Source organism: Hemiscyllium ocellatum, chromosome 24, assembly GCF_020745735.1.
Source record: "Hemiscyllium ocellatum isolate sHemOce1 chromosome 24, sHemOce1.pat.X.cur, whole genome shotgun sequence".
Lineage (NCBI taxonomy): Eukaryota > Metazoa > Chordata > Chondrichthyes > Orectolobiformes > Hemiscylliidae > Hemiscyllium > Hemiscyllium ocellatum.
In genome coordinates this window covers 9840628-9865761 of record NC_083424.1, presented here as the reverse complement: position 1 = coordinate 9865761, position 25134 = coordinate 9840628, and the positions used below count along the sequence as shown (strand labels likewise).

General features: G+C 40.6%; 1 protein-coding gene across 3 annotated transcripts in view; it reads right to left on the bottom strand.

The window, feature by feature from the left end:
- pi4kab (phosphatidylinositol 4-kinase, catalytic, alpha b) overlaps window positions 1-25134 on the bottom strand; it is a 166941-nt gene that overhangs the window by 37202 nt on the left and 104605 nt on the right. For all 3 annotated transcript variants that reach the window (XM_060843454.1, XM_060843455.1, XM_060843456.1), the window contains 9 exons: window positions 24267-24394; window positions 19158-19316; window positions 14833-14984; window positions 13927-14034; window positions 13703-13830; window positions 9066-9224; window positions 8494-8573; window positions 5637-5830; window positions 2994-3084 (listed from right to left, as the gene is read on the bottom strand). In XM_060843454.1, the coding sequence (XP_060699437.1) occupies window positions 2994-3084; window positions 5637-5830; window positions 8494-8573; window positions 9066-9224; window positions 13703-13830; window positions 13927-14034; window positions 14833-14984; window positions 19158-19316; window positions 24267-24394 (1199 nt within the window). The remainder of the gene's footprint in view (window positions 1-2993; window positions 3085-5636; window positions 5831-8493; window positions 8574-9065; window positions 9225-13702; window positions 13831-13926; window positions 14035-14832; window positions 14985-19157; window positions 19317-24266; window positions 24395-25134) is intronic.

Sequence of the window (25134 nt, the reverse complement as noted above, 5' to 3'; positions counted from 1 at the left end):
GATTATAACACGGAGCTTCCATTATTCAGACCAGGGTTCATTCCAAGCATTGAACACTCATGTGAGTACTTGTGAGCATTAGCACCTGTTTCCACTGTCCCACTGAAAATAACATTCTAGATTTACCTTTCCCATCTCCTTAGCTAGTTCAGTATCTCCACAAGATCACCTATCAAACACCACCATTTTTGTCTCTTCACTCTATTCTCCAACTTTCTTCTACATTGCCATCGCCACATTCATGACTCTTGTCTTATGGCAAACAATTCTGCACAAAGTACACATGTGTGCTGCAGCCAGTGCACTGTCCAACCTGTTGGGTTCAAAATTCATTTCAGTGCAATAATGAAGGAGCACAGCATTGTCGGATAAGCCATCTTTTAAATGAGATGCTAACCTGAAAGCTTGGGATGTCTCCCCGGAAGTGAACATGAATATCTTCTGGCCATATCTGAAGGGTTGCACAGTGTACCTGATGGGCTGGTTGACATCAATCTATCAACTGACCAACACTGTTGTAAAAACAAGATCTCTGGATATTCCTCTCAATTACACAAGGACTTCTTCAAAAGAACTTTATAGGCTGTGAAGTACATCAAAACTTTGTAGAATATGAAAGGCATAACTGTTGATTTGCATCCAAAACTGACACATATCATTTCGCATTCCACTGAATTACAAGCCCCTGGGGAAAACTGAAAACCAAATTTATCAAAAGACCCCAAATGAACTTCTTGTTCTTGTAACATCTACTTTAAAACAAATCATAGCCAACGCAAATCAAAGGTGAATTAACAGGTAAACGGTACTTCAAATACATAGGAGTGATTTTACTTTAAATAGTTGATACAAAGATACATTACAAAACCCCAACACTACTTGCACAAATGTAGCCTCACAAGAAATTTCTCAATCTTTCCAACCCTGTCAATTCAGCCTCAAGCTGCATTCGGTAGCAGGCATTTTCCATTTGAGGCCCTTGGATAATGTTTGCCCCAACACTTAATTGTGTACTTTTAAAGAATTTATTTTCAACCATATGACCAACGATATGCAATTCACAATCTAGTCCTCTGCTACAAACTCAGCTGTTTTACATGCCTGAGTTACTTATGTCACCTTTTCTGTCTTTTTCAGCTCACTTTTGTATTGTTGTCCCAAGTGCTCCTGGAATTCTATTTTTCCTTTTACTGTCAAACAGAAAACTAAAATCCACTTCATAAAGATTCGCTGGTTTCTCCTCATGCAAACTCTCTATTCTTTTCTCTTTGTTTTCTCTTTAAGACTGAAGCTGAGGGCTGATGGCCTTCTCTTAGTCTCTTGCATGCAACTTTCCTGCGTGTGTGTCTGGCCACATGGCTTCTGAATCAACTTCCTTCCTCATGGTGCTGCTTCCAGGTCAAGGATTGCCATGTCACATGAGTCGGTATTATTAACCGAGAAAGTGACAATTGATCGCTTTACAATTAATACGAACTCAAAAGTCTTTTTAAGAAACTCTTAAAAACAATTTGAGATCCAGGCTAAACACAGAAGATTCAGAAGATAGGTGAAAAGTAAATAAGAGGAGCAAGGAGGGATTATGTAAAAAGACTAATCAGATAACAAAAGCAGTAACCCCACAAGTCTACAGGCATTTGAAAAGCAAAGGGATAAATTAGGGACCAAAATGGGAATTAACACATGGAAGCAAGGAACATGGCTAGGGTATTAATGGAATATTTTACATTTGTCTTTACTAAGGAAGCAGATGCGATCCATGCCATGTTGACAATGAGTCACTAGAGAGGTCTAAAGCTGATAAGGCTAAGATATCCAGAGAAATGGATACATTATCTGTACTTAAAGCTAACAAGGATCTTTGAGCCTGTGACTGATGGTGCAGATCAGATGAAATACAATGAAACATAATGAAGGAAGAGTGACTGGAGATTGCAGAGGGACTGACTGAAAAATTTCAGTCTTCCTTAGACTTGAGGATCTTGTCAATGGACTGGAAAATCATAAATGTTGTACTTTTGTTCAAAACAGGGTGTAAAGATTAGCCAAGCATTAACAGACAAATCATTTTAAGTTTGGTGGTAGGAAACCTTTGGAAAGAGTCGAAGAATAGAAATGGTGCAGAAAGAAGCTGATCATACCTGCACCAATTTTATTACCTAAAGAACAGTCTCTTTTAACCGAAACGCTTTTGAAATAAATTTGAAAAAAACTTGCACATTTTTGGTCCTGTTAGTGTGATTGGCTTAATGTTTTCCCTCTTTCATTGCAAACCACCACAATATAAACATACTTCCACAATCACTCCAATGGAACTAGCAGTTACTTGCACTTCCTGCTCGTACCCATTTCAAGACTGAAGCTGAATCCTCACGGATGAGCTTAACCAGTATTGTCAAATACAACAAATTCTCAGCCTTTTCGGACAGGAATGATCCCCAACAATAATCTACAAAGAGCATATCTCGTTGCCCTCCTCTGCTATCAAAAAAAAGTGCACTCTGAATAGACTGTGCCCGAAGATTGTACGTGTGTGTCATTGCAGTCACTGAAATCCAAGTTTTATAATGTGTTAACGTGAGCATATTCATCCAGCTGCTAAATACTTCTTAGCACTCGTGCAAGATTAAATGAAAAGACTGATGAGAGTTATCTACAAGAATTGCCAAAACATATATAACAAGCAAGTCTAATTTACAAAATAGCCTGTTGTCTTGTCACTCGTATCTCATAATGAGTCATGATCAAAAGTACACAAACACAGAATAAAAAGCTTTGACTTTGCAGAAATATGTCAAAAAGCAAGTAAAATGACACCACATCTAATCGCTGGAAATAGCCATTAACACAATTTGTTCCAAAACCATCAGAAATTTATCTCATTTTCAAATTAAGTTTTTCCTATTTTCACTAACTCATACATTTAAAAGCTGTATACAAAAAATAAATGAGGATAGTTATTTAGGGACATTTATTTCATTTCACAATCTTACCCGTATGGCTTCTGGAACATCACTAACAGCTCCAGGATCCAGCCTCACCAAACGTGTTACTTCTGCTCCAATGGCTTCAGTGTTTTTAAATCTGGTAGGTGCAACATAGTGAACAAGGTGTAAGCTATTGATAAAACTAACGTACAGTTAAATTCAGTTTTAGGTACAGAATTCCTCATCCTATCAAACATTACTGATGGCACTAATACAGGTTACGGGATCTCAGTGTGGTCACACTCATGATTTATGATCTTGCTGTACATTAACTCAAAAGTAGTTTCTGCTTTTCTGCAATATACCAACACTAGTGAAGCAGAAATCAGATAAATGTCTCAACCTAACAATATTACATGCATTAGTGACATGGGTCTCATAGATATAATATCTGTAATGTTATTTACTCACTGCTTTGCAAAACATGTTAGAGAAGCAGATGCTTATTGGGAAGAAAAGAAGGGGATTAGTAATAATTTTTTAAAAAGGAGTGTGGAGAAAGTAATGGGTCTGTAGGCTGTTAAATCCCCAGAGCCTGATCAGCTACATTCCAAGAGATGGCCATAGTAATAGCAGATGCATTGGTTGTCACCTTCAAAAATTCTGCACATTTTGCAACAATCCTGGCAGATTCACAGGTGGTAAATATAACTCCATTATTTAAAAGAGGAGACTGGGATATACAGCCTAGTTAACATTAGTAGGAAAATGCTAGCATTTGTAGTAATGGATTTATAACAGGACACTTGAAAACACCAAAAATGGATTATGCCAAGTTAATATGGATTTATTAAAGGAAAACTGTGTTTGGCAAACCCACTCCAGTTTACTTGAGAACAAAACTAGGAGAACAGATGGGGGAGAGCCAGTGGATGTGGTGCATTTGGAGTTTTAGAAAGGTCTGTTGATGAAGTTCCACATGAGAGATAAGTGTGCAATATCAAAACACAAGGGATTGGCGATAACGTACAGGAATGGAATGAGAATTGGCGAGCAGAAAAGAAACAGAGTAAGAATAAATGAGCTGTTTTCAGAGTGAGATGCACAAATGGAACAGAGGAGGAGTCAGTGCTTGGGCTTCAACTATTCACAACGTATATCAATGATGTGGTTAATGTAACACTTCATCCTTGCTGATGACATAAAATTAGATGGGGTTGAAAGTGGTAAATAGGAAGTGAAGAGGCTTCAGGGTGATTTCAGCAAGTTGAGTGTGTGGGCATATATATGGCAGATGAAGTTTAACAGGGATAACTGTAGAATTGCCCACTATGTGAGAAAAAACAAAAGACTGGTTATTATTTAAATGGTGATTGATTGAAAAGGTTTGATGTACAAACAGATTTGGATGTCCTTGTACTCAGGTCACTGAAAGCAAAAATGCAGCAAGCGGTCAGGAACGCAAATGGTACATTGGCTTTTATTGCAAGAGCAGCCAGGAAGCCTTACCACAACTGAACCAGTCCTTGGGAGAGACCACGCCTGTATTAGTGTGTACAATTTTGGTTACCTTACTTAAATAAAAATACACGTGCTACAGAGGGAGTGCAGCAAAGGTTCATCAGATTGATTCCTGGTATGGCAGGCTTATCATATGAAGGCAGATTGGGTCGATTGGGCCTGCATTAACTGGAGCTTAGAAGAGCTGACAGATTGAATGCAGGAATGATGTTTCCCCTGGCCAGGGGCAGGGGCCAGAATAAGGAGTCAAGATCTCAGGCATGGAGTTGGCCATTTTGAACTGGGCTGAGGCGAAATTTCTTCATTCAAGAGGGTGGTAAACTTGTGGAATTTCCTGCCATAAAATGCTGTAGAGACCAAGTCACTGAAAAGGTTTAAGAAATATTTCTAGAAGCTAAAAGGTTACAATGGGTGTAGGACAGCAGGAGTAGGGCACTGAATGAAAGGATTTGCCGTGTTGATATTGAATAGTAGAGTGGGCTCGATGGTCTGAAAAGATTACACCTGCTCCTATTTTCTATGCTTTCCTATATCTCTGACAAGCACTTTCACAGGCATTTTGTATAGCCAACTTTATCTCAAAATGCCTTATGAGGACATTTCACATTATGAGGACAAATAAACTCCTCTCAAAAGAGACTTCCGTCCTGCCCTGAATCGTCCCACATAACCCTAACATAATCTATAATGAATTTGTATTCAGTCAAGACTGAAAAGAACAAGGAACTATATATCCCTGCTCACAATGGGGCAATTTAAGATGGCCAATCTTCCTAACCTACATAGCTTTGGACTGTGGGAGGAAACCAGAGCACCCAGGTGAAAGCCATGCAGACCTGGAGAGAATGTGCAAACTTCACACAGACAGTTGCCTGAGGCTGGAATCGATCCAAGTCCCTGTCACTGTGAGGCAGCAGTGCTAACCACTGAGCTGTCCTGCATGGCATTAGACAATCCTAGAAGGAAAGTGTTTGGATTCCAGTAGCATTCAATCAATACCCAGCATGTGAAGAACAAATAGAACACAGCAACAGAAAATGCATACAAACAATGTGGCAATTTTAATTTATGTATTAGCCAGCTGACTACTGATATAAAATATTAAGCAGCAGTTTTGCATCCAGCAATACTCCTGCATCCAGTTAACATGATGTAAAATGATAAAGTTTTAATCCTCTGTCTTATTACCTGGAAGGCAGCTCTATTGCCAAGTAAGGGGAGATGCTCCAGGCCAGATTTACATTATCTTTCCATTGCTTTTCATTCAGACTGATGTACTTTGACCGCCAGTTTGCTACGCTGTGTTCTCCAGCCTGGTCCAATGCCAACTCAGGGGATGACAGGGGGTTATACCATGTGGTGAGTCGTTCAATTTCACTTGCCTAAACATTAAGAACAAAAGTAAACATTTGTTGGTATGTTAGCCATGGCTTGCGGGTAGAACTCTTGCTTGAATCAGAAGACTGTGGGTTCAAGTCTCATTGTGGAGTCCAAGCTGACACAGAAATCCAGTGCCAAGACAGTACTGCATGGTCAGACAAGATGTTAAACCAAAGCCCTGTTTGCTCTCTCAGGTGATCAAGATCCTGTGCCCACTATCTCAAAAAAAAGATAGTGAGAGTCATATCCAATATTCATTTCTTGATCAAGATCACTAAAACCAGATTATCTAGTGACAGGTTTGTGGCCGCTCGTTGTGTGTAATACAGCTTCTGTGTTTCCTGCATTATGACAGTGAGTACACTTCTAAAGAACTTTATTGGCTGCCAGGTGCTTGGGATATCCTGAGGCAGTGAAAGGTGCTTTATAAAGACAGCCTTAAAGTAAATTATGATTAGATGCTTTTTTAAATTGTTCATCCAGAAATTAATGTAACTATTGAATCACAGAATTTAACTAGCACAGGAAGTGATAGGGCCCATTGTACAGTGTCATGACATTTAATTAATCTCAGTCCTCTGTTCTTTTCCTATAAGCATGGATTCTGTTTTCCTTTCAAACACTTATTTAATTCTCTTTAGAACACTATTATTAAATCTGTTTCCACTGCCTTTCCTGATGGGGCATTCCAGCTTACATTAATTCACTGTGTAGAAAAATATGTTGCTTTTGCTCTTTCGTCAATTATCTTAAACTTCAATCCTCTAATTATTGAACCTTCCCAATGTAGAATTAGTTTTCTTGCCAGTTTCCTATCAACTAGTGAGCCTAATGAGGCTAGCGTGCACAAAATGTACAGTCTTTTCTTTGATAATTTACCCATTTTTAATCCAAAATCAAATTAAACAATCAAATGAAGAATGAAAATTAAGAAGCTCTGAATTGAGAGAAGAGTGTAATTCATCAGGCAGACATGAAGGCATGAATGCGAATGAGTAATATAAAATTATGTATTATTTTTAATTAATTAGACAATTACCCTTCTTCATAATTAAGAGTTAAAAGTCAAATAGTCTTGAAATCATAATGCCATTCAAATCACATTGGTGCTGCACTATGTGACTCTACTGATTAGAAAAATACAATGGCCAAAATGTATAATGAACTGTTCATGGCGCTCTGCTTCCTGAGAGTTTGTAAAGAGCAGTATTCAGGCAATTATATGCACAGATTAAATTAATTGGATAATTATGTTGCACTTCAAATCAAATGTAGCTAACATTTTTTATTCATTCACAAGATTTTGGGAGCGGTTAGCCAGGCCGCATTTATTACCCATCCTGAACTGCCCTCTGGTATTCCAACATGGAGTTGGAATCATGTCATGATAGCAAATGTTGAGGAATAAGACATAGTAATACATCAAACATTTTTCTATAGAAGAAAAAAATGGGTTATTATATCTGATACATGTATTAAAATATTATGTTTTTAATGACAGTCTCACAAACAAAGTTAACTTGAGGCTTTTTTGAAACACTTCAGGTCATTTACTGCGGTAAAGGCAAAATACATGGATCTTGCAACTGCTCCTGGGATTGCGTGCTTAATTAAAGATCCATTATAGTTATATTTAAGTTAGTATATTTCACTAATGTACAATGTTTAAAAGACATTCGGATAAATACATGAAGGAAGGAAGGTTTGGAGGGATATGGGCCAGGAGCAGGCAGGCTGGACTAATTTATTTGGGATTATGGGTGGCATGGAGTGGTTGGACCAAAGGGTCTGGTTCCATGCTGTATGATTCTATCCAAAGGTAAGTTGTTGCATTTATGTCAGTATACAATCAGCAGCTTTGTGACACATTCTCACCATATTCTATTTCCCCCATAAGCCTCCTGACCATTAATTATTGTTTCTCAACATTTTTGTGGAAATTGAATATTACTGATACAATAACAGGTGGTATATGTTGAGCTGATATACTTCTCCCAAAAACTGGCCCAAGTGAGAAGCACAGCAGTAATTATGGGAAACTCAAACACTGCAGCACAATTTCTGTTGTTTTCAAAGTCTATCAGTATGATAGCCAAGATCACCACTTTACCAATTGTGTTCTTGTCTGAATTTATTACACAGAAATAATGACAAAATAAAACCTGGAAAACGCGTGCCAGAGGTGTGATATTATCTAAGTATATTAAGTCAATTGTTAAGAACACAGAAAAGTAAAATTTGGAAAATGACTTCTAATTAAATCGAATGAGTCAGACAAGAACCAAAAGGTTGAAACTGGTTAAAAAAAAACATTTTTAAGATCAATATCAGGAAAACAAAGAGTTATCAAAATGCAGAACAGATGGAGATGATTCCTTAATAAAGTACTAATAAATTCCTGAATCAAGTGAATCATTTTTTAAAAAAAGCTGAGCATGCTCTGAAAGAATATTTGGAGTCATTGTTAAGAAACGGGATATATGGCCTTATTCATTAGTATTTACCTTGTGCAAACAGGGACTTTAGAATATGTTTAAACGTTGCTCTAGTGAAACCTAATTAACCCGCATCATTATTTGGAAAACTATGATCAAGGGAAATAGCTTAATGAAGCGGAATGTGTAAAGCACAGCTTTCTCTTAACGACTGTGAATAAACAACTCACCAATAAAGACAACAGCAGTGTGCGCCGTTTCATGTAGTACTTGTGCAACTGAGTACCTCGATTAGTATTTTTTGACATGCCTGATTGGAAGTAATAAATAATTTCATTGAGATCATGAAAATAACTCTGTAATATTATGTACAAATCTGGACATCACCAAGATACAATTTCAGATCATCACAATACATTAATGACTGTCTGAGGCATTCTAACATTTCCTGCACGCCACAATGCTTCTTTTGGAGATACTTCTGGATGCCATGATGTGAGCTGCAATCAATAGCTTGCCTGAACGTTTTATAAATGAGTCACCTTTGATAAGAATAGGAGCAAGTTACCAATCAAACAATGAAATTTATGGAAATGATCTCTGCATATGGAATGGTCATCACAGAAGTTACACAAGATCCGTGCACACATTATATGCAAAAGAGTCAACGACAGAATAACCAAATAGCAAGCACGATGAAACAAAAATGTTGCAGCCACAATGCTACAGAAACGCTCGGAAACATAAACTAGGCAACATGCAGATCCAATGTAGTTTAAAAGGTTTCCATTGTTCACATCACCTGATTTTTTGGAGATAGTTGACATTCCACTGGACAGTGGGTAGGTATTGATCCAGCCTTGTGTAGCTTGCTGTCTTGTTCCAACAGCAACATCAAGATTGCTCCGGGAATCAGCCACAGTTATAACAGACAGGTTATTCACAGAGGGATCCTGGTTGTCTGAAGAATAGTTTTCCATTTGTAAGCTTTATGCCCAATAGTTCTCTTTGTACCACAATAAAACTGCAATGATCTTTTTTTCAAACAAAATTGCAGGTAAGAGAACAAAAGCAATTGAAAAGCATTTCATGGCAGCTCAGCACCAGCTGTTACATAGTCTTTTCCTGAGGATTTTCCTTATGGTTGCACAAGGACAACCTTATACATAACAAGAGAAAATATTAACTTCTGCTCCCTTCCCTTTTGAGGGCAATGATTTATAATGGGGACCAATTTCTCAGGGACTGGAGATGTCAAAAACCTTGGGCAGTGTAGTGGGATAAGTGTGCCCAAACAGCAAGGGTCAATATGCAGTCTATGAGAGCAACAGTGTCCTCTCCTCACCATACAGCGCCAGGAGGGTAAGTCTTTTCTGGCCAGAAATGAGGAATGGTACTGTAGTGCGTCTCCCGACACATGACTGAGGTGAATTAGCACAGCACAGAACAGGGTCAACAAATGTTCTTGGATTAATTAACTCAGTGACACTTGATACAAGCCTCTAGGCTGGTTTCAAGTTCACATCCAAATAGGAAACTGTTATTCTGATACTTTCCATTAACACAATTCTGCTTGAGTTGCTACTGTTAGATACTAAGTGCCTCAGTACCACTATAATGGCCTTCACTAAACTGCCTCAAGTTAAAATGAGCTATTTGACTTCATTTAGTACATCTCACAATCATCTTTTGAAAATTAGACCTTATGGATTTTACAATCAAACTGTCAAAGCAGAAACCTGAGAAACCTCTCTTGTTGAATCCAAGAACAGGAATGAAAGCAGGTGCTTCGGTCAGTAAAGGAATAAGAATGGTAATAAATAGCAACAGGCATGGAATCTGGGTTGAAACTTGGTATTGCATTCATAGAGATACTGCTTAAAACAAGAGATGAGCATAAGCCTAGCACTAATATAGAGAGAAGGAAGATGAAAAATGAAACCAAGCAATGGAAGGCAAGAAAATAACTGCAAGAGCCTTTTTTACTTTAAGGAGACTATTTCAGGTGTTCAAACCTATTAGATTATTGGGGGAAGAAAGAAAATTAGCAACAAATCACAACTTTGAGAGGAAAAGAAAGGCTTATTTGTGTAAGACTGATATGCTGTTTAAATACTGAGCTTGTTTTATCTTAACAGAACAGATGTACTGAACGTGATGGGAGAGAACGCAGTCTTAATCACTCCCACATCTATACTTCCCTCCTCTTCTGTTCTTAGTTTCTCACTGTATACCTCTTCAACTTTTGCCCTTGCTATTCCTTTAACCTTTCCTCAATGTCTTGCCTTTTCTCTGTTTCATGTGCAGGCTGCCAGAAGGAAACAATCATGTGACGGAGGAGTCTGCACTGAAGGAAGTAAACTAAGGGCACAACTTCCCCATTAATGCAGCTTTAATGAAATTAAAGGGAGAATAATGAATGATAAAACATAATGAAAGCTAAAAGCATAGAAAAAGAGAGCAGGGGGCTTTGAGAGGAGAATGGGTTGACAGGATCTGATGGGATTAGAGGGTGAAGTGAGTAAGGGTGAAATAGAGGTGAGGCATGAAGGGATGAGGCAAAAGGAAAAATGAGGCATGAAAAAGAAGTGGGAGGGAGCAGGTTACAAGGGAAGGGATAGCAGAGTGAAGGAGGGGCAATACAATGAGGGAGAGAGCATGGTTGAGAGATAAAGAGAGGGAGGGAGAGAGAGAGAGAGACTGGGTGAAAAAGGGAGATATTTCAGAAGACAATTCTCAAACTATTTTATCAAGTTTGATGATAGCAAGATACTGGGCTGGAAAGAAATACAATGCAGATTGCATTATTGAAGGGGCTTTGGAACAATGTACTATAAAAACTAACCTATTTGCTTGCTTGATTTTCTCTCAGTTACGAGAAACACTCAAAATTTAATTTATGCGCAATAAGATGATCAATCACTATTCATATTCTTTCAAATTTTGCAGCAATGGAATGTAGACGAGAGCTGGGTAGAAGCCTCTCAGTTTAACAGGATTTCGTTTAAACCTAGAGCGATGGTGCAGATTAACAGCTGGATCAAAGAATTTGTTGAATATATGATCAATAATGTTCCTTTAAATCTGCACTTAGTATAAGAAGTCAAGTGAAGCTTAATAGAGACCCAGAGGAAAATATGGTAGCTGTAGCAAAGTAATACTTGATAAAATGGCACAAGCTTGTCCAAAAAGATGGATTTAAGGAGGATCTTTGAGGAGAAGAAAAGGATTGAGAAGTTACAGGGAAATAATTCCACACCATAAGACAACAAAGGATCAGAATGAGATTAAGGGATATAAAGTGAGTACAGAAAGAGATGACCAAATATTGAACGGAACATAAGTGAATGCTGGAATCAGGATGATATGCAAAGAAATCAACTGATTAAGCGATAGAATTTGGCAGCTTAAATTTTAGAGATAGGGAGAAATTTGTAAAAGTTTTCTCAACTATTACATTTCTTGATAGACCAGTGAATTTTGAGAAGTTTTGTAGCTCAGGTTGAGGTTCTGGATGTAAGTTTACTCGCTGAGCTGGAAGGTTCATTTCCAGACGTTTCGTCACCCTGCTAGGTAACATCTTCAATGGGCCTCCAGGTGAAGCACAGCTGCTGATTCCTGCTTTCTACTTGTATGTTTGGCTTTCTTTGGGTCGATGATGTTATTTCCTGTGGTGATGTCATTTCCTGTTCTTTTTCTCAGGGGGTGGTGGATGGGGTCTAAATCGATGTGTTTGTTGATAGAGTTCCGGTTGGAATGCCACACTTCTAGGAATTCTCGTGAGAGTCTCTATTTGGCTTGTCTTAAGATGGATGTGTTGTCCCAGTCGAAGTGCTGTCCTTCCTTATCTGTATGTAAGGATACCAGTGAGAGAGGGTCATGTCATTTTGTGGCTAGTTGATGTTCATGTATCCTGGTGCCTGTTTGTCCAACGTAGTGTTTGTTAGTGTGAGTAGTCTGAGTAGTCTGGCAGTCATTTCTGAGATGTCTTTGATGTAGGGGAGAGTGGCTAGGATATCTGGACGTGTTTTGTCTGCTTGTTTGGGTTTGTTGCTGAGAAATTGGTGGACTGTGTTCATTGGGAACCCATTCTTTTTGAATACAAATACAACTTCATTTGTGGATGAGGGAATGAGTGCTGCATCAGAACATTATTTCAACGAGCCAACACACAGTGCAGCACAGAGGAACTGTGCAGAGCAGAGGAAAATCACCCAGACCACATATTCAAAAAGAATGGGTCCCATCTTAGAAATGACTGCCAGACGACACAGACCCCGTGGCATCATCGTTGCCCACCAACACACTAAAACAGCAGCTAATGAACTTGAAAGACCCTATACAGACAACAAGCAAAACTAACGTCATTTACAAAATACCATGTAAGAACTGTAACAAACACTATGTTGGACAAACAGGCAGAAAACTAGCCACCAGGATACATGAACACCAACTAGCCACAAAATGACATGACCCTCTCTCACTACTATCCTTACATACAGATAAGGAAGGACACCACTTCAACTGGGACAACACATCCATCTTAGGATAAGCCAAACAGAGACACACAGATAGCATTCCAACTGGAATTCTATCAACAAACACATCAAGTTAGACCCCATTCTCCACCCCCTGAGAAAAAGAACAGGAAGTGACATCACCAACCCAAAGAAAGCCAAACACATAAGTAGAAAGCAGGAATCAGCAGCAGTGCTTCACCGGGAGGCCCACTGAACATTTTACCTAGCAGGGTGACGAAACATCTGTAAATGAACCTTCCAGCTCAGCGAGCAAACTTACATCCATTGATAGACCAGATTTCACATAGTCTGGAGGAGCAATGGCTTTGACATATCCAATAATCCTTTCTTATTCTATGTTTTAATAGGTGCTGTAATTAGACTTAAGCGATATGCTTACATTTCAACAAAAGCAACACTTCAACTGTACAACTTCGTATCATTTAAAGCCTCTGCTATGAAGAAGAATTTGCTTAAATGGTTAAAACTTGAATGTGCTTTTGCCTTTACTTTCTCTTTTAATAATAAAGGTCATACAGAATTTATTCCATTCATCCAATATAGAAAGAAGCAGTATGCATAATTGAAGTCTAAATAAACATTTATACATATATACTTCAACTAATCTTAAAATAAATCTAGGCAGCTTCATAGGGTAACTACAGTTCCAGACTAAATGTATACTTAAGTACCCTAACCACTGCCTGGATGTTTCTTCCATGTGACTAATTTCCCTGTGTCCAATAAAGTTAGCAACATTTTCAACATGACATCCCTTAACCTGCTCCAAGCATCCTTTGAAAATTTAGATACTTATGCCAGGTAGGTTGTCCCAGTCTCCATTTGACATGTGGGAGGAAAAAAAAAGAGCCCCCTTCCATTCATTTAAATGAGGTTTTAACAAGGAGGACAACTTTACCAGGAGGGACAAGTTGGTTTGCATTAAGGTACTTCTTATCGGAGAACATGGCTGTCCAAAACTTGATCATAATGCTGATATCTTCACGCAGTCTCTTCTCCTCTTGCGTGGGATACTTTGGTGCAACACTGAAATAATTAATCAAACGTAAACCGAAATGTTTGTGCGACTGCACAGAAAATAAATGCACGGATTTTTCACTTGAACAATATGATAGTGTTTACCTGAAATAGTCAAAGGCAGTGGAATAGACTTTCTCCCTCAGCACATTCCGAATTGTTGCATTGGAAATAACATCAGCATGCAACAATGCAAGACCGAGAGTCAGTAACCTGGAGTGACAAAAACAAAAGCAGTTCGATCGCTTGAAATTGTAGTGAGAGGATGGTGGAAATTGCACTGACGTTAATGAAAATTTACAGTAATTTTGATCCCATTTGCCCTCCTCTGTGGCAGCCCTGCGTGAAAACGTCATTAGAGAAGGTACCAAGCTAGAGATCTCCACAAGGTCTGAAGGAAAGGGGAGACTCAACCTAATGAGGTTATGCTATTCATTACTGTTATCATTTGCCAGCGAGCGCACATCAGCAGAATAATGTAAATTGAGTCCAGAACTAGAGGGCACAGGTTTAGGGCGAGAGGGGAAAGATACAAAAGGGAGCGACGGAGCAACTTTTTCACGTAAAGAGTGGTCCATGTGTGGAATGAGCTGCCAGAGGATGTGGTGGAGGCTGGTACAATTGCAACATTTAAGAGGCATTTGGATGGGTATATGAATAGGAAGTTTGGAGGGATATGGACCAGGTGCTGGCAGGTGGGACAAGATTGGGTTGGGATATCTGGTCGGTGTGGACGGGTTGGACCGAAGGGTCTGTTTCCATGCTGTACATTTCTATGACTAGCAGCAAGGGTAGGCCAATTGGACCCCGAGTCTGTCTGATGCCTCTGCCTATCAAAAATTTATATAAGTTTGCCTTGAATAAATTCAAATCTCACAGCCTCCAGCATTTTCTAGGGAAGAGAACAGATTGCTAATTTCAACCATAAGATCTTTTCCATCACATATTTTTGAAGTACACACAATCGTCAGATCATTGATGCAATTTCCACTGTAGTCACACTGCACTTACTTGAATCTTGGCCCAATGGCAGCAACGTGTCTGTTCAAACTTCCTTTGGATCCTCCAACATTTAAGGAGAGAGAACGCTGGAGCAGACAACCAAAGATCTCCACTTGGTCTGCACTGCAGTACTTTGCAATCTCAAACCTTTGCAGCAGGAACTAAACAGAAAAGCACATGTGATACATGTACTTTTAGCAATCATAAGGTAAAGGCCAGATCAGCTCAATGGATTCAATGCATTCAGCACACATCTTTGCAATGATTTTCCCTTTCAGATGGCAGAGGCAACAGTGAACTTGTTTGAAAGATAAATGGATGCGCTGTTCAAAATGATACAACAAGATTTACAATGCACCCACTAATGCTGACTCGCAATCAATTGCCAGCTTTGTTTAAATCTTATGTTGTTTGAGTCTGACTGGTCAGGGTACTACCCTGAGAAATGAATAAGTGAATGGCTGGTCTTGTTTGAAGTTGGCGTAGGAGCTGTGTATGTTTATACTATATCCCCCTGCAAAGAACAGGGCTCAGTGTATTAACACATGGAGCTTCTAGTAAACACAAGTGCACCACATTATGAACTGACTGAATCCTAAATTAGTTGTCAGCAGAATGATGTCATTAAGCTCTTCATAAATCTCTCTGACCAAATACCGTCTGAAAGTGAGGAGTCTGCCCTCTGTCGTGGTTTCAGTTTTACGTGCTTTCATCTCACATTCAGGACAGACATTTTCTGAGTTGAACTCCAGGTATCCCTCTCCAAACCAGTTCCCAATGAAGATGGTGAATTGTTGAAGGTGTGCCTATCTGATCTAGTGCATGCAAATGGGTTATCCAACTTTCACACGCAATGTGAAAACCTGGCAGCGTTGAGAGGTCTCAAGGGCAACTTAGACATGTATATTACTCAACCTGCTTAACAAACATGACTATATCAATAAAACGCATGCGTTTCTTAATGACAGGTTCAAGTTTGAATCCAATGAACCTGCTGCTCAGCATAGCCATACACGAAATCAAGCCTTAAAAAAAAAGTGGGAGATATCTGTGATCATGTTCATCCTCACAACTCACCGAATTCTGGGTATGCATGGGCTACCCAGACATGTGAATGGGATGTCCCTTATCTATGGCTGGCTCTACACCACAAGAGCTGATAGAATAGTTGGCTGCATTGCTTCAACTAATTTTAAACATGTTTTCCACTTACAAGGTGAAGGATTCTTTCACATTTGCAAATATCATGCAGGATTTCCACTTCAATAACTATGTAGGGCCCATGTGCACTTTTGATGTTGCTAGCCTATTCCACCAATGTAGCCGTGAAAGGAAAAGCCATAAACATCGACAGTGCAGCATTATATCATGGTGATCCAGACCTGCCAATGTTGCATGAAGCCACATTCATTGAACTAATGATCTCAGCAACTCACGCAGATCTTTTTCAATGACACTAAGGACCAAGTGTGCCCAAAATAAATGTTGTCGCCATGGGATCCCCATTAGAATCAGCTCTCACAAATATTGTTGATGCATTCTATGAAAAACAATCCTTTAATAGAATAACACACATTACCCTTGGTATATTTTTACAGTATGTAAACTATACATTTCCTAAAGTTGAATCCACAACTGCATGTAAGAACATCCTTCCCTTCATCCTGAGCTCATGACACATTTGAAATGGGACAGTTAATTAGCTCCTTTTCCTCGATGTACTCATCTTTAGAAACATGGGAACTATAGACCAGTCAGCCTAACATCTGTGGTAGGGAAGTAACTTAAGATTCTGAAAGACAAAATATACATGCATTTGGAAAGACAGGGTTTGATTAGGAGTCATCAGCATGGCTTTGTGCATGGGAGATCGTGCCTCACAAACTTGTCAGGGTTTTTTTGATGAAGTGACCAGGAAGGTTGACAAGGGCAGGGCAATAGACGTGGTCTATATGGATTTCAGTAAGGCCTTTGATAAGGTTCCACATGGCAGTTTGTTCTGGAAAGTTGGATCACAAGGCAAACTGGATACACAACTGGCTTTTTGTTAGGAAGCAGAGGGTAATAGTGGAAGGATGCTTGTTGGACTGGAGAGCTGTGACTAGTGAAGTGCCTCAGGGGTCAGTGCTGGGCCCATTGCTGCTTGTTATCTATATCAATGATTTGGATGAGAATGTACAAGGGGTGATTAGTAAGTTTGCAGATGACACTAAAATAGGAGGTATTGTAAACAAGGAGGGAGGTTATCAAAAATTGCAGTAGGACCTTGACCAACTGGGGAAGTGGGCTGAGAAAAGGCAAATAGAGTTTAATTTCGAAAAGTGTGAGGTCTTGCATTTTGCAAAGTCAAGTCAAAGTAGGAGTTTCATGGTGCATGGTAGGGCCTCAAGGTGCGTAGTGGAAACAAAGGGACCTTGGAGTCCAGGTGCACAGTTCCCTGAAAGTGGAGTCATAGGTATTCAGGGCAGTGAAGGAGGCTTTTGGCACACTGGCCTTCATCAGTCAAGGCACTGAGTAAAGAAGTTGGGAAGTTGTGTTGCAGTTGTACATTATGTTGGTGAGGCTGCATTTGGAGTATTGTGTTCAGTTTTGGTCACCTTGCTATAGGAAGGATGTTATTAATCTGGAAAGAGTGCAGAAGAAATTTTCAAGGATGTTGCCAGGACTCAAGGGTGAGAGTTATAGGGAGGGGTTGGTCAAGCTCAGACTTGTTTTTCTTTAGAGCGTAGGAAACTGAGAGGGGGAATTTTATAGAGAGGCATGGGTAGGGTGAAAGTACTCAGTCTTTGTCCCAGGGTTGGGGAATCACTACAGGACATCAGTTTAAGGTTAGAAGGGAAAGAATAAAAGGGAACTTTTTTGGAATGAACTGCCAGTGGGAGTGGTTGAGGAGAGTACATGAACAACATTTAAAAGGCATTTGGACAAATACATGTATAGTAAAGGATTAGAAGGATGTGGGTCAAGTGTAGGGAAATGGGGTTAGAATGGATGGACATTTTGGTCGGCATGGACCATAGAGTCATAGTCATAGAGATGTACAGCATGGAAACAGACCCTTCAGTCCAACCTGTCCATGCCAACCAGATATCCCAACCCAATCTAGTCCCACCTGCCAGCACCCAGCCCATATCCCTCCAAACCCTTCCTATTCATATACCCATCCAAATGCCTCTTAAATGTTGCTATTGTACCAGCCTCCAACACTTCCTCTGGCAGCTCATTCCATCCACGTACTGCCTTCTATGTGAAAAGGTTGCCCCTTAGGTGTGTTTTATATCTTTCCCCTCTCACCCTAAACCTATGCCCTCTAGTTCTGGACTCCTCAACCCCAGGGAAAAGACTTTGTCTATTTATCCTATCCATGCCCGTCATAATTTTATAAACCTCTATAAGGACACCCCTCACCAGTTTGGGCCAAAGGCCCTTTTCTCTACGCTGTAGGACTCTATGAGTGTATTCAATGAGCCAAGAGGCTACCTACTGCTGACAACCCCAAATCTACTTGACTAATCAATATTCACACCGAGAACGCACAGGTTCACATGTTTTAAGAATGACCTTGTGAGCAATCTCATAATTAGATGCTGAAATATTTGTTCAGTGAGCAAACCTGATTCTGAAATATAGCACATCTAAGCTATCCTGAGGGATAACGGTTAACCTGATTGAACCATCTCACCGCATATTGCGGAGACTCATGAAAGGCCTTAACACGGTCACTACCGGTAATGAAAAGTGCCCATCTGCCTCAGATTACCGTTTATATTATTTAGCCTTTATATTATTCTGGGAGTGCTTTAAGCAAATATTGACAATTTTAGATCATACTTGTATTGAATACTCAAGAATTAGAAAATGCTATAATACTAAGGTCAGTTTATGAGCCAAAATCACTTACAAGCACCTTCTCATTTTCACTGAGTATTGCAGGACAGAGGGCAGAAAATAGGAGCAGGAGAAGGCCATGCGGCCCTTTGAACCAACTCCACCATTCAATATGATCATGGCTGATCATCCATCTCAGTCCCCTGTTCCTGCTTTCTCCCCCATACCCTTAGACCCCTTTAACTCTAAGAATTAAATCTAACTCCTTCTTCAAAACATCCAATATTTTGGCCTTACCACTTTCTATGGCGTTGAGCTTCACAGACACACGACTCTCAGGGTGAAGACCTAATTTCAGTAATAAATGGCTTACCACATAACCTTAGACTGTGCCCCTGATTCTGGACTTCCCAGTCATTGGGAACATGCTTCTTGCATTTACCTTGTGAGAAATTTTATAGATTTCTACAAAATACCCCAAATTCTTCTAAATGCCATGCACTTGCCTCTATCCAGATGTGGTGGGGTGTAACTTCTGGGGGACAGGGCTTGGGCTGGCTCTGCTCTGAAGCTGCCAAAGGATCTGCTTCTTTCTTGTCTTCTGAGAAAAGACCAATCTTCTGTTGCACTGTCATCTGCCAGGCTCCAACCATTTCACGCATAAACTGCAAAAGGTAACAACAGCTGTTTCTTCTTGCAATCAATAAATAAAGTACAATTGATGAAAAAGATGGTCGCATTGAAGATCAAAAACTTTTTCATTAGTTGTCAAATAAAATTGGTCACAAACACAGAAAATACTGCAGAAGTTCAGTCACGGTCAGTGTGGCAGCATCAATGGAGGGGGAAACAGAGTTCACATCAAAACTGAAGAGTTTTATTTTACTTTTGGCTGGGCAAGCTTTTGCTCCCATCCCTAATTGCTCTGGGTTTGGAGTCATAATGAGGCCAAACCAGGTTGGATAGCAGTTTTCTTCCCAAAAGATATTAATGAACTAGGTGGGTTTTTCCTACAATCAACAATGGTTCCAAGAACTCTGTTTTTCCCCAGAAGGTTTCATGTTTGTTTCAGATTTCGACAATAAGACCATAACAGCAAAATTAGTCATTCAGCCCATTGCATCTCCTCTGCCATGTGATCATGGCTGTATATTTCTCAACCTCATTCACCTGCCTTCTCCCGTGACCTTTGATCCCTTTACCAATGACTAAGAAACTCTCAATGACATGGCCTCCACAGGGCCTGCAGCCCTGAGTGTACAGATTCACCACCCTGGAGCTAACAAAATTCCTCCTCATCACAATTCTAAAGGGTTACCCCTTCATTGAAGCTGTGCCCTCGGGCTCTAGTCTCGCCTACGAGTGGAAACACCTTCACCACGTCCACTCCATCCAGGCCTCTCAGTATTCTGTAAGCTTAAATCAAAACCCACCCCCCACCCCCGATCCCATAACCCTTTGAAACTCCATCGTGTAATGACTCCGGGTCCTTAACCGCTCCTCACAACAAGCCCCTCATCCCAGGATCATTCTTGTAAATCTCCTCTGGACTCCCTCCAATACAGACACGTCATTCCTGTGGTATGGGACCCAAAACTGCTCACAATATGCCAACTGCAGTCTGACCAGAGCTTAATACAGCCTCAGCAGTACATCCCTGCTCCTGTAGTTTAGTCCTGTTGAGATCAATGCTAACATTGCATTTGCCTTCCTAACTGCCAACTGAACCTGCATGTTAACTTTAAGAGCATCCTGAACTAGGGCTCCCAAGTCCCTTTGTGCTTCAGAATTCTGAAGCCTTTTTGTGTTTAGAAAATAGACTAGACCTCTACTCTTCCAACTGAAGTGCATAACCTCTCATTTTCCCAGTGTTCCACCTGCCACTTCTTAGCCAACGCTCTTAGTTTGTTCAAGTCCTTCTGCAGCCTCCACACTTCCACAACCTCTCCCTCCACCTATCTTTCTGTCACCTGTAAACATGGCAACAATGCCCTCAAGCTCCTTTGTCCAGATCTTTAACGTATAACATGAATAGTTGTGGTCCCAACGCTAACCTTTGCAAAAGGATACGAGTCACTAGCTGCCAACCTGAAAAAGATCCAGAAATCCTAACTCTCTGCCTTCTGCCAGTCAGCCAATCCTCTATCACAGCCCCTAACATCATGGACTCTTATCTCAGTCAGCAGCCTCCTGTGCTGCACCTTGTCAAAGACCTTCTGCAAATCCAAACAGTCCAAAGATGTGCAGGTTTCAGTCCAAAGATGTGCAGGTTAGGTGAATTGGCCATGCTAAATTGCCCATAGTGTTAGGTGCAGGGGTAAATGTAGGGGAATGGATCTGGGTGGGTGCGCTTCGGCGGGTCGGTGTGGACTTGTTGGGCCGAAGGGCCTGTTTCCACACTGTAAGTAATCTAAAAAAGATAGAGTCGACTCGCTCTCCTTTGTTTCACTTGCTTGTTACCACCTCAAAGGCTTCCAACAGATTTGTCAGACATGATTTCCCTTTTAGAAGCTGTGCTGACTTGGCTCCATTTTATCACACACTTCCAAATACAGAGGAACATAGAGTATTCGAAGAAACAAATTCTGAATTATCCGAACAAGATTGCAAGGTCCCAATGCTTGGCTAACTATGTTAGCTATGGCATCTGTTATCCGAACGAAACACGCCCCACCTGTGTCCTTTCTCTGCACTCCACAAGCTCATCCTTAATAATGGACTTTAAAATCTTACCAATGACCGAAGTCAGGCTAACTGGCCTATAGTTTCCTGTTTTCTGTCTCCCTCCCTTAACTAGGGATTTAAGCATCCATATGCTCTGTGAGCCTCCATTATCCACAGTATTTTGTTTAGAAAATAAAATATGACAGTCATTTGAAACTATGCATAAGGCCTTCACATATAGCAGTTTCTGCTCTTTGTGGACATTCATATTGATGAAAATGCAGCTGATGCATACTGACCCTGAAACATGTGCATACAAAGCACTGAAGCAAAAATGGTCTGAAATTATGAAATATACCCTCTTTCTCTTTCTTCTCCAAACTTGTTCATTCATGCAGGGCACATCGTAGAAATGTGATCTCACCAAACATGTGGAGTCACCTGAAAAAACTCAGCAATAGGGACTGGGATCCTTGCTGTTTGTTATGTACACTAACACCTTGGATGTGAATGTAGTTAAGAGATGGCACAAAATTGGTGGTGTTGTTAATGGTAAGGTGGTCTCAGGTTACAGTCTGACGTTGATCAGATGTCAATAAATTGGGCAGAGCAATGGCCAGTTGAAATTTAATACTGTTAAGTGCAAGGTGATGCATTTTGGGCAGTCTAATATTGGAAGGATTTACATAAGGAATGATAGGTCCCAAGGGAGTACTGAAGAACATGGAGATCTTGGTGTACAAGTTCATAGATCCCTGGTGGTGTCAGCACAGGTAGACAGTGTGTTGAAGAGGGCATATGGAATGCTTGTTTACATTAGCCAGCATGGATTACAACTTGATAAAACGTTGGTTAGGCCACTGATGGCGTACTCTGTGCAGTTCTGGTCCTAATGAAGGATTTATACCCGAAACATCGATTTGACTCTCCTGCTCCTCGGATGCTGCCTGACCTACTTTGCCTTTCCAGTGCCACATGTTTCGACTCTGATCTCCAGCATCTGCAGTCCTCACTTTCTCCAGACTATCAGAAGGACAGGAGTGCACTGGAGAAGATGCAGAGGAGCTTCACCAGGAAGCCTCCTGGGATGAACAGACTCAGTTATGAGGATGGCCTGGACAGTCTGGGTTTATGCTCCCTGGAGCAGAGTAGGTTGAGCAGGATCTGATTGAGGGATATGAAATTAGGAGAGGCATAGGCAGAGCAGATCATGAGAATCTCTTCCCCACAGCAGACATGTCTAAAACCAGACGGCATAAATTTAAAGTGAGGAGTAGGTAGTTCAGAGGAGATCTGAAGAAACCCTTTTTCACCCAGAGGTTGATGGATATAATGGATCGTGTTCCTTACAGTGGTGAAGACAATTGCTCTCACAACACTTAAGAAACAACTGGAGTAGGCTATAGACCAAGTGCTGGTCATGGAATTACTTTGTTTATTGTTTGTTAGTCAGCATAGACATGATGGGCCGTAGGGCCTCTTTTTCTATGTTGCATGATTCGACAACTCCTAAATAGTCAGACCACCACCACCACCACCACCACCACCACACCACCACAACCACCGTCAGACCACCGCCGTCAGACCACCGCCAACACCACCAACACCGCCACCACCGTCAGACCACTGCCACACCACCGCCACCACCGCCGTCAGACCACCGTCGCCACCACCGCCACACCACCACCACCACCACCACCGTCAGACCACCACCACCACCACCCCCTCCCCCGGAGGAGCAAAATCAACTCAACTACAGATCAAATCAGGAATTTTCTGGTTACTAATGATTGTGCCTTCATTTACCATGTCAGAGAACTAGTCCCACAGCTTAAAATAATGAATCAACATTTTATTAATTTTACGTGGCTCAGTGGTTAACCCTGCCACCTCACAGCACCAGGGACCCACGTTCAATTCCAGCCTCGGGTGACTGTCTGTGTGGAGTTTGCACATTCTCCTCATGTCTGCGTGGGTTTCCTCCCACAGCCCAAAGATGTGCAGGTCAGGTGGACTGGCCATTCTAACTTGCCCAGAGGGATGTATAGGTTAGGTGCATTAGTCAGGGGTAAATATAGGGTAGAGGAATGGGTCTGGGTGAGTTACTCTTTGGAGAGTCAGTGTGGATTTGTTGGGCCGAAGGGCCTGTTTGCATACTGTAGGGATTTTAATTCTAATAAAAATTCTAAGCCTTCCTGTAGCAAACATCTATTATAACTTCAGTCAAAACGTGTGGCACTGGAAATGCTCAGGAGGTCAGGCAGCATCTGAGGAGAAGGAGAATAGACATTTTGCGCATTAGCCCTTCATCAGAAATATGCAAAAAGTGCTCCTCAGAAGCTGCTTGTCCTGTTATGCTTTTCCAGCACCACACTTTTCTGGCACTGATCTCCAGTACCTGCAGTCCTCACTTTCTCTTAATCTACTATAATTACCAAATGAAAAAAAACTTAATGGATCAAAGACAAAATAGGATGATCTTTTTCTAAATCCAGCATTTCAGATTAAATCTTTATAAAATAGTTCTGCAATTCTTACTGCTGGCATCCTAACAAAATCACAAGCGTTCAGAGAGACATGGATAAATGCATTCTAAAAATCAATTCTATCTGAAATGTTCAAGAAGTCAAAAAATAAATATCTCGATGACTGCTCAAAGGCAACTCACTAACTTCTCCTCTCTGCCTTGTGAGTTAACCACACTGTCAGTGTAGAACTAGCTATAATTCAACGTGCAGCTACAGATCATGTCCAGATTGCTGCATTTCCAAAGTTCAATCTCGCCCACTGGAAGTGTAGCAATGAGTTACGTCATTTTGCAATGTTTAATTCTCACAAGAAGACAGAGATGCACTTTGCTTGCCTGAATGACAGCGAATGGTATACAATGAGGGACTGATTTTTGTGGCGTGCTTATAAATAATGACATTAATTGACAGCATAATACTTACTGGAACCTCGATGCCATTCTTTGCAGCCAGTAGCCATTCCCAACAAGCCACAGCAGTCTCCATGCCCAGTGCTGTAAACATACGCAGAGGGGCCCAGCACAGATGATGGAGGAGTTGAGGGTCACAAACTACATCAGGACCAGAAAAGAAAATGAATGCTTTACATGAATATGCATAATTATTCATTTAAACAGCTAAAAGAGTTTAACAATCTCAAATATCAGTGACAAATGATGGAGCTTTAAAATTAAGGATCCAGAATCGGGTGCAATTATTGATCAAAAACCTTCAGCTAGACTTATATTGCAAATAAAACGGCTAACAAATTATAATAAGGCCTACTAAATGTCAGCATCTGTTCAAACTGAACTTCAGAGATGCAGTACATCACTACTGAAACATCATCCATTGTACAGATATACTGTTCAATAATTAAAATGGTCAGCTTGAAGGGTCTCGCTGACTTACACATGGAAAAATCTGGCGCTCCAGTTGGAATATATGCACTGCCTTTAAAAACAAAATTATTCTTGTATACAAATAAAAATATCACATTTTGGAGCTTATTTTCAACTCGCTGAGTCAGAGAGGTGTACAACACAGAAACAGACCCTTCGGTCCGACTCTTCCATGCTGACTCTTCCATATCCTAAATTAATCTAGCCCCATTTGTCAGCATTTGGCCCATATCCCTCTAAACCCTTCCTATTCATATACCCATCCGGATGCCTTTTAAATGTTGTAACTGTACCAGCCTCCACCACTACCTCTGACAGCTCATTCCAAACACACACTACCCTGAGAGAGAAAGTTACACCCCTTAGGCCCCTGTTAAATTTTTCCCTTCTAATTCTAAACCTATACCCTC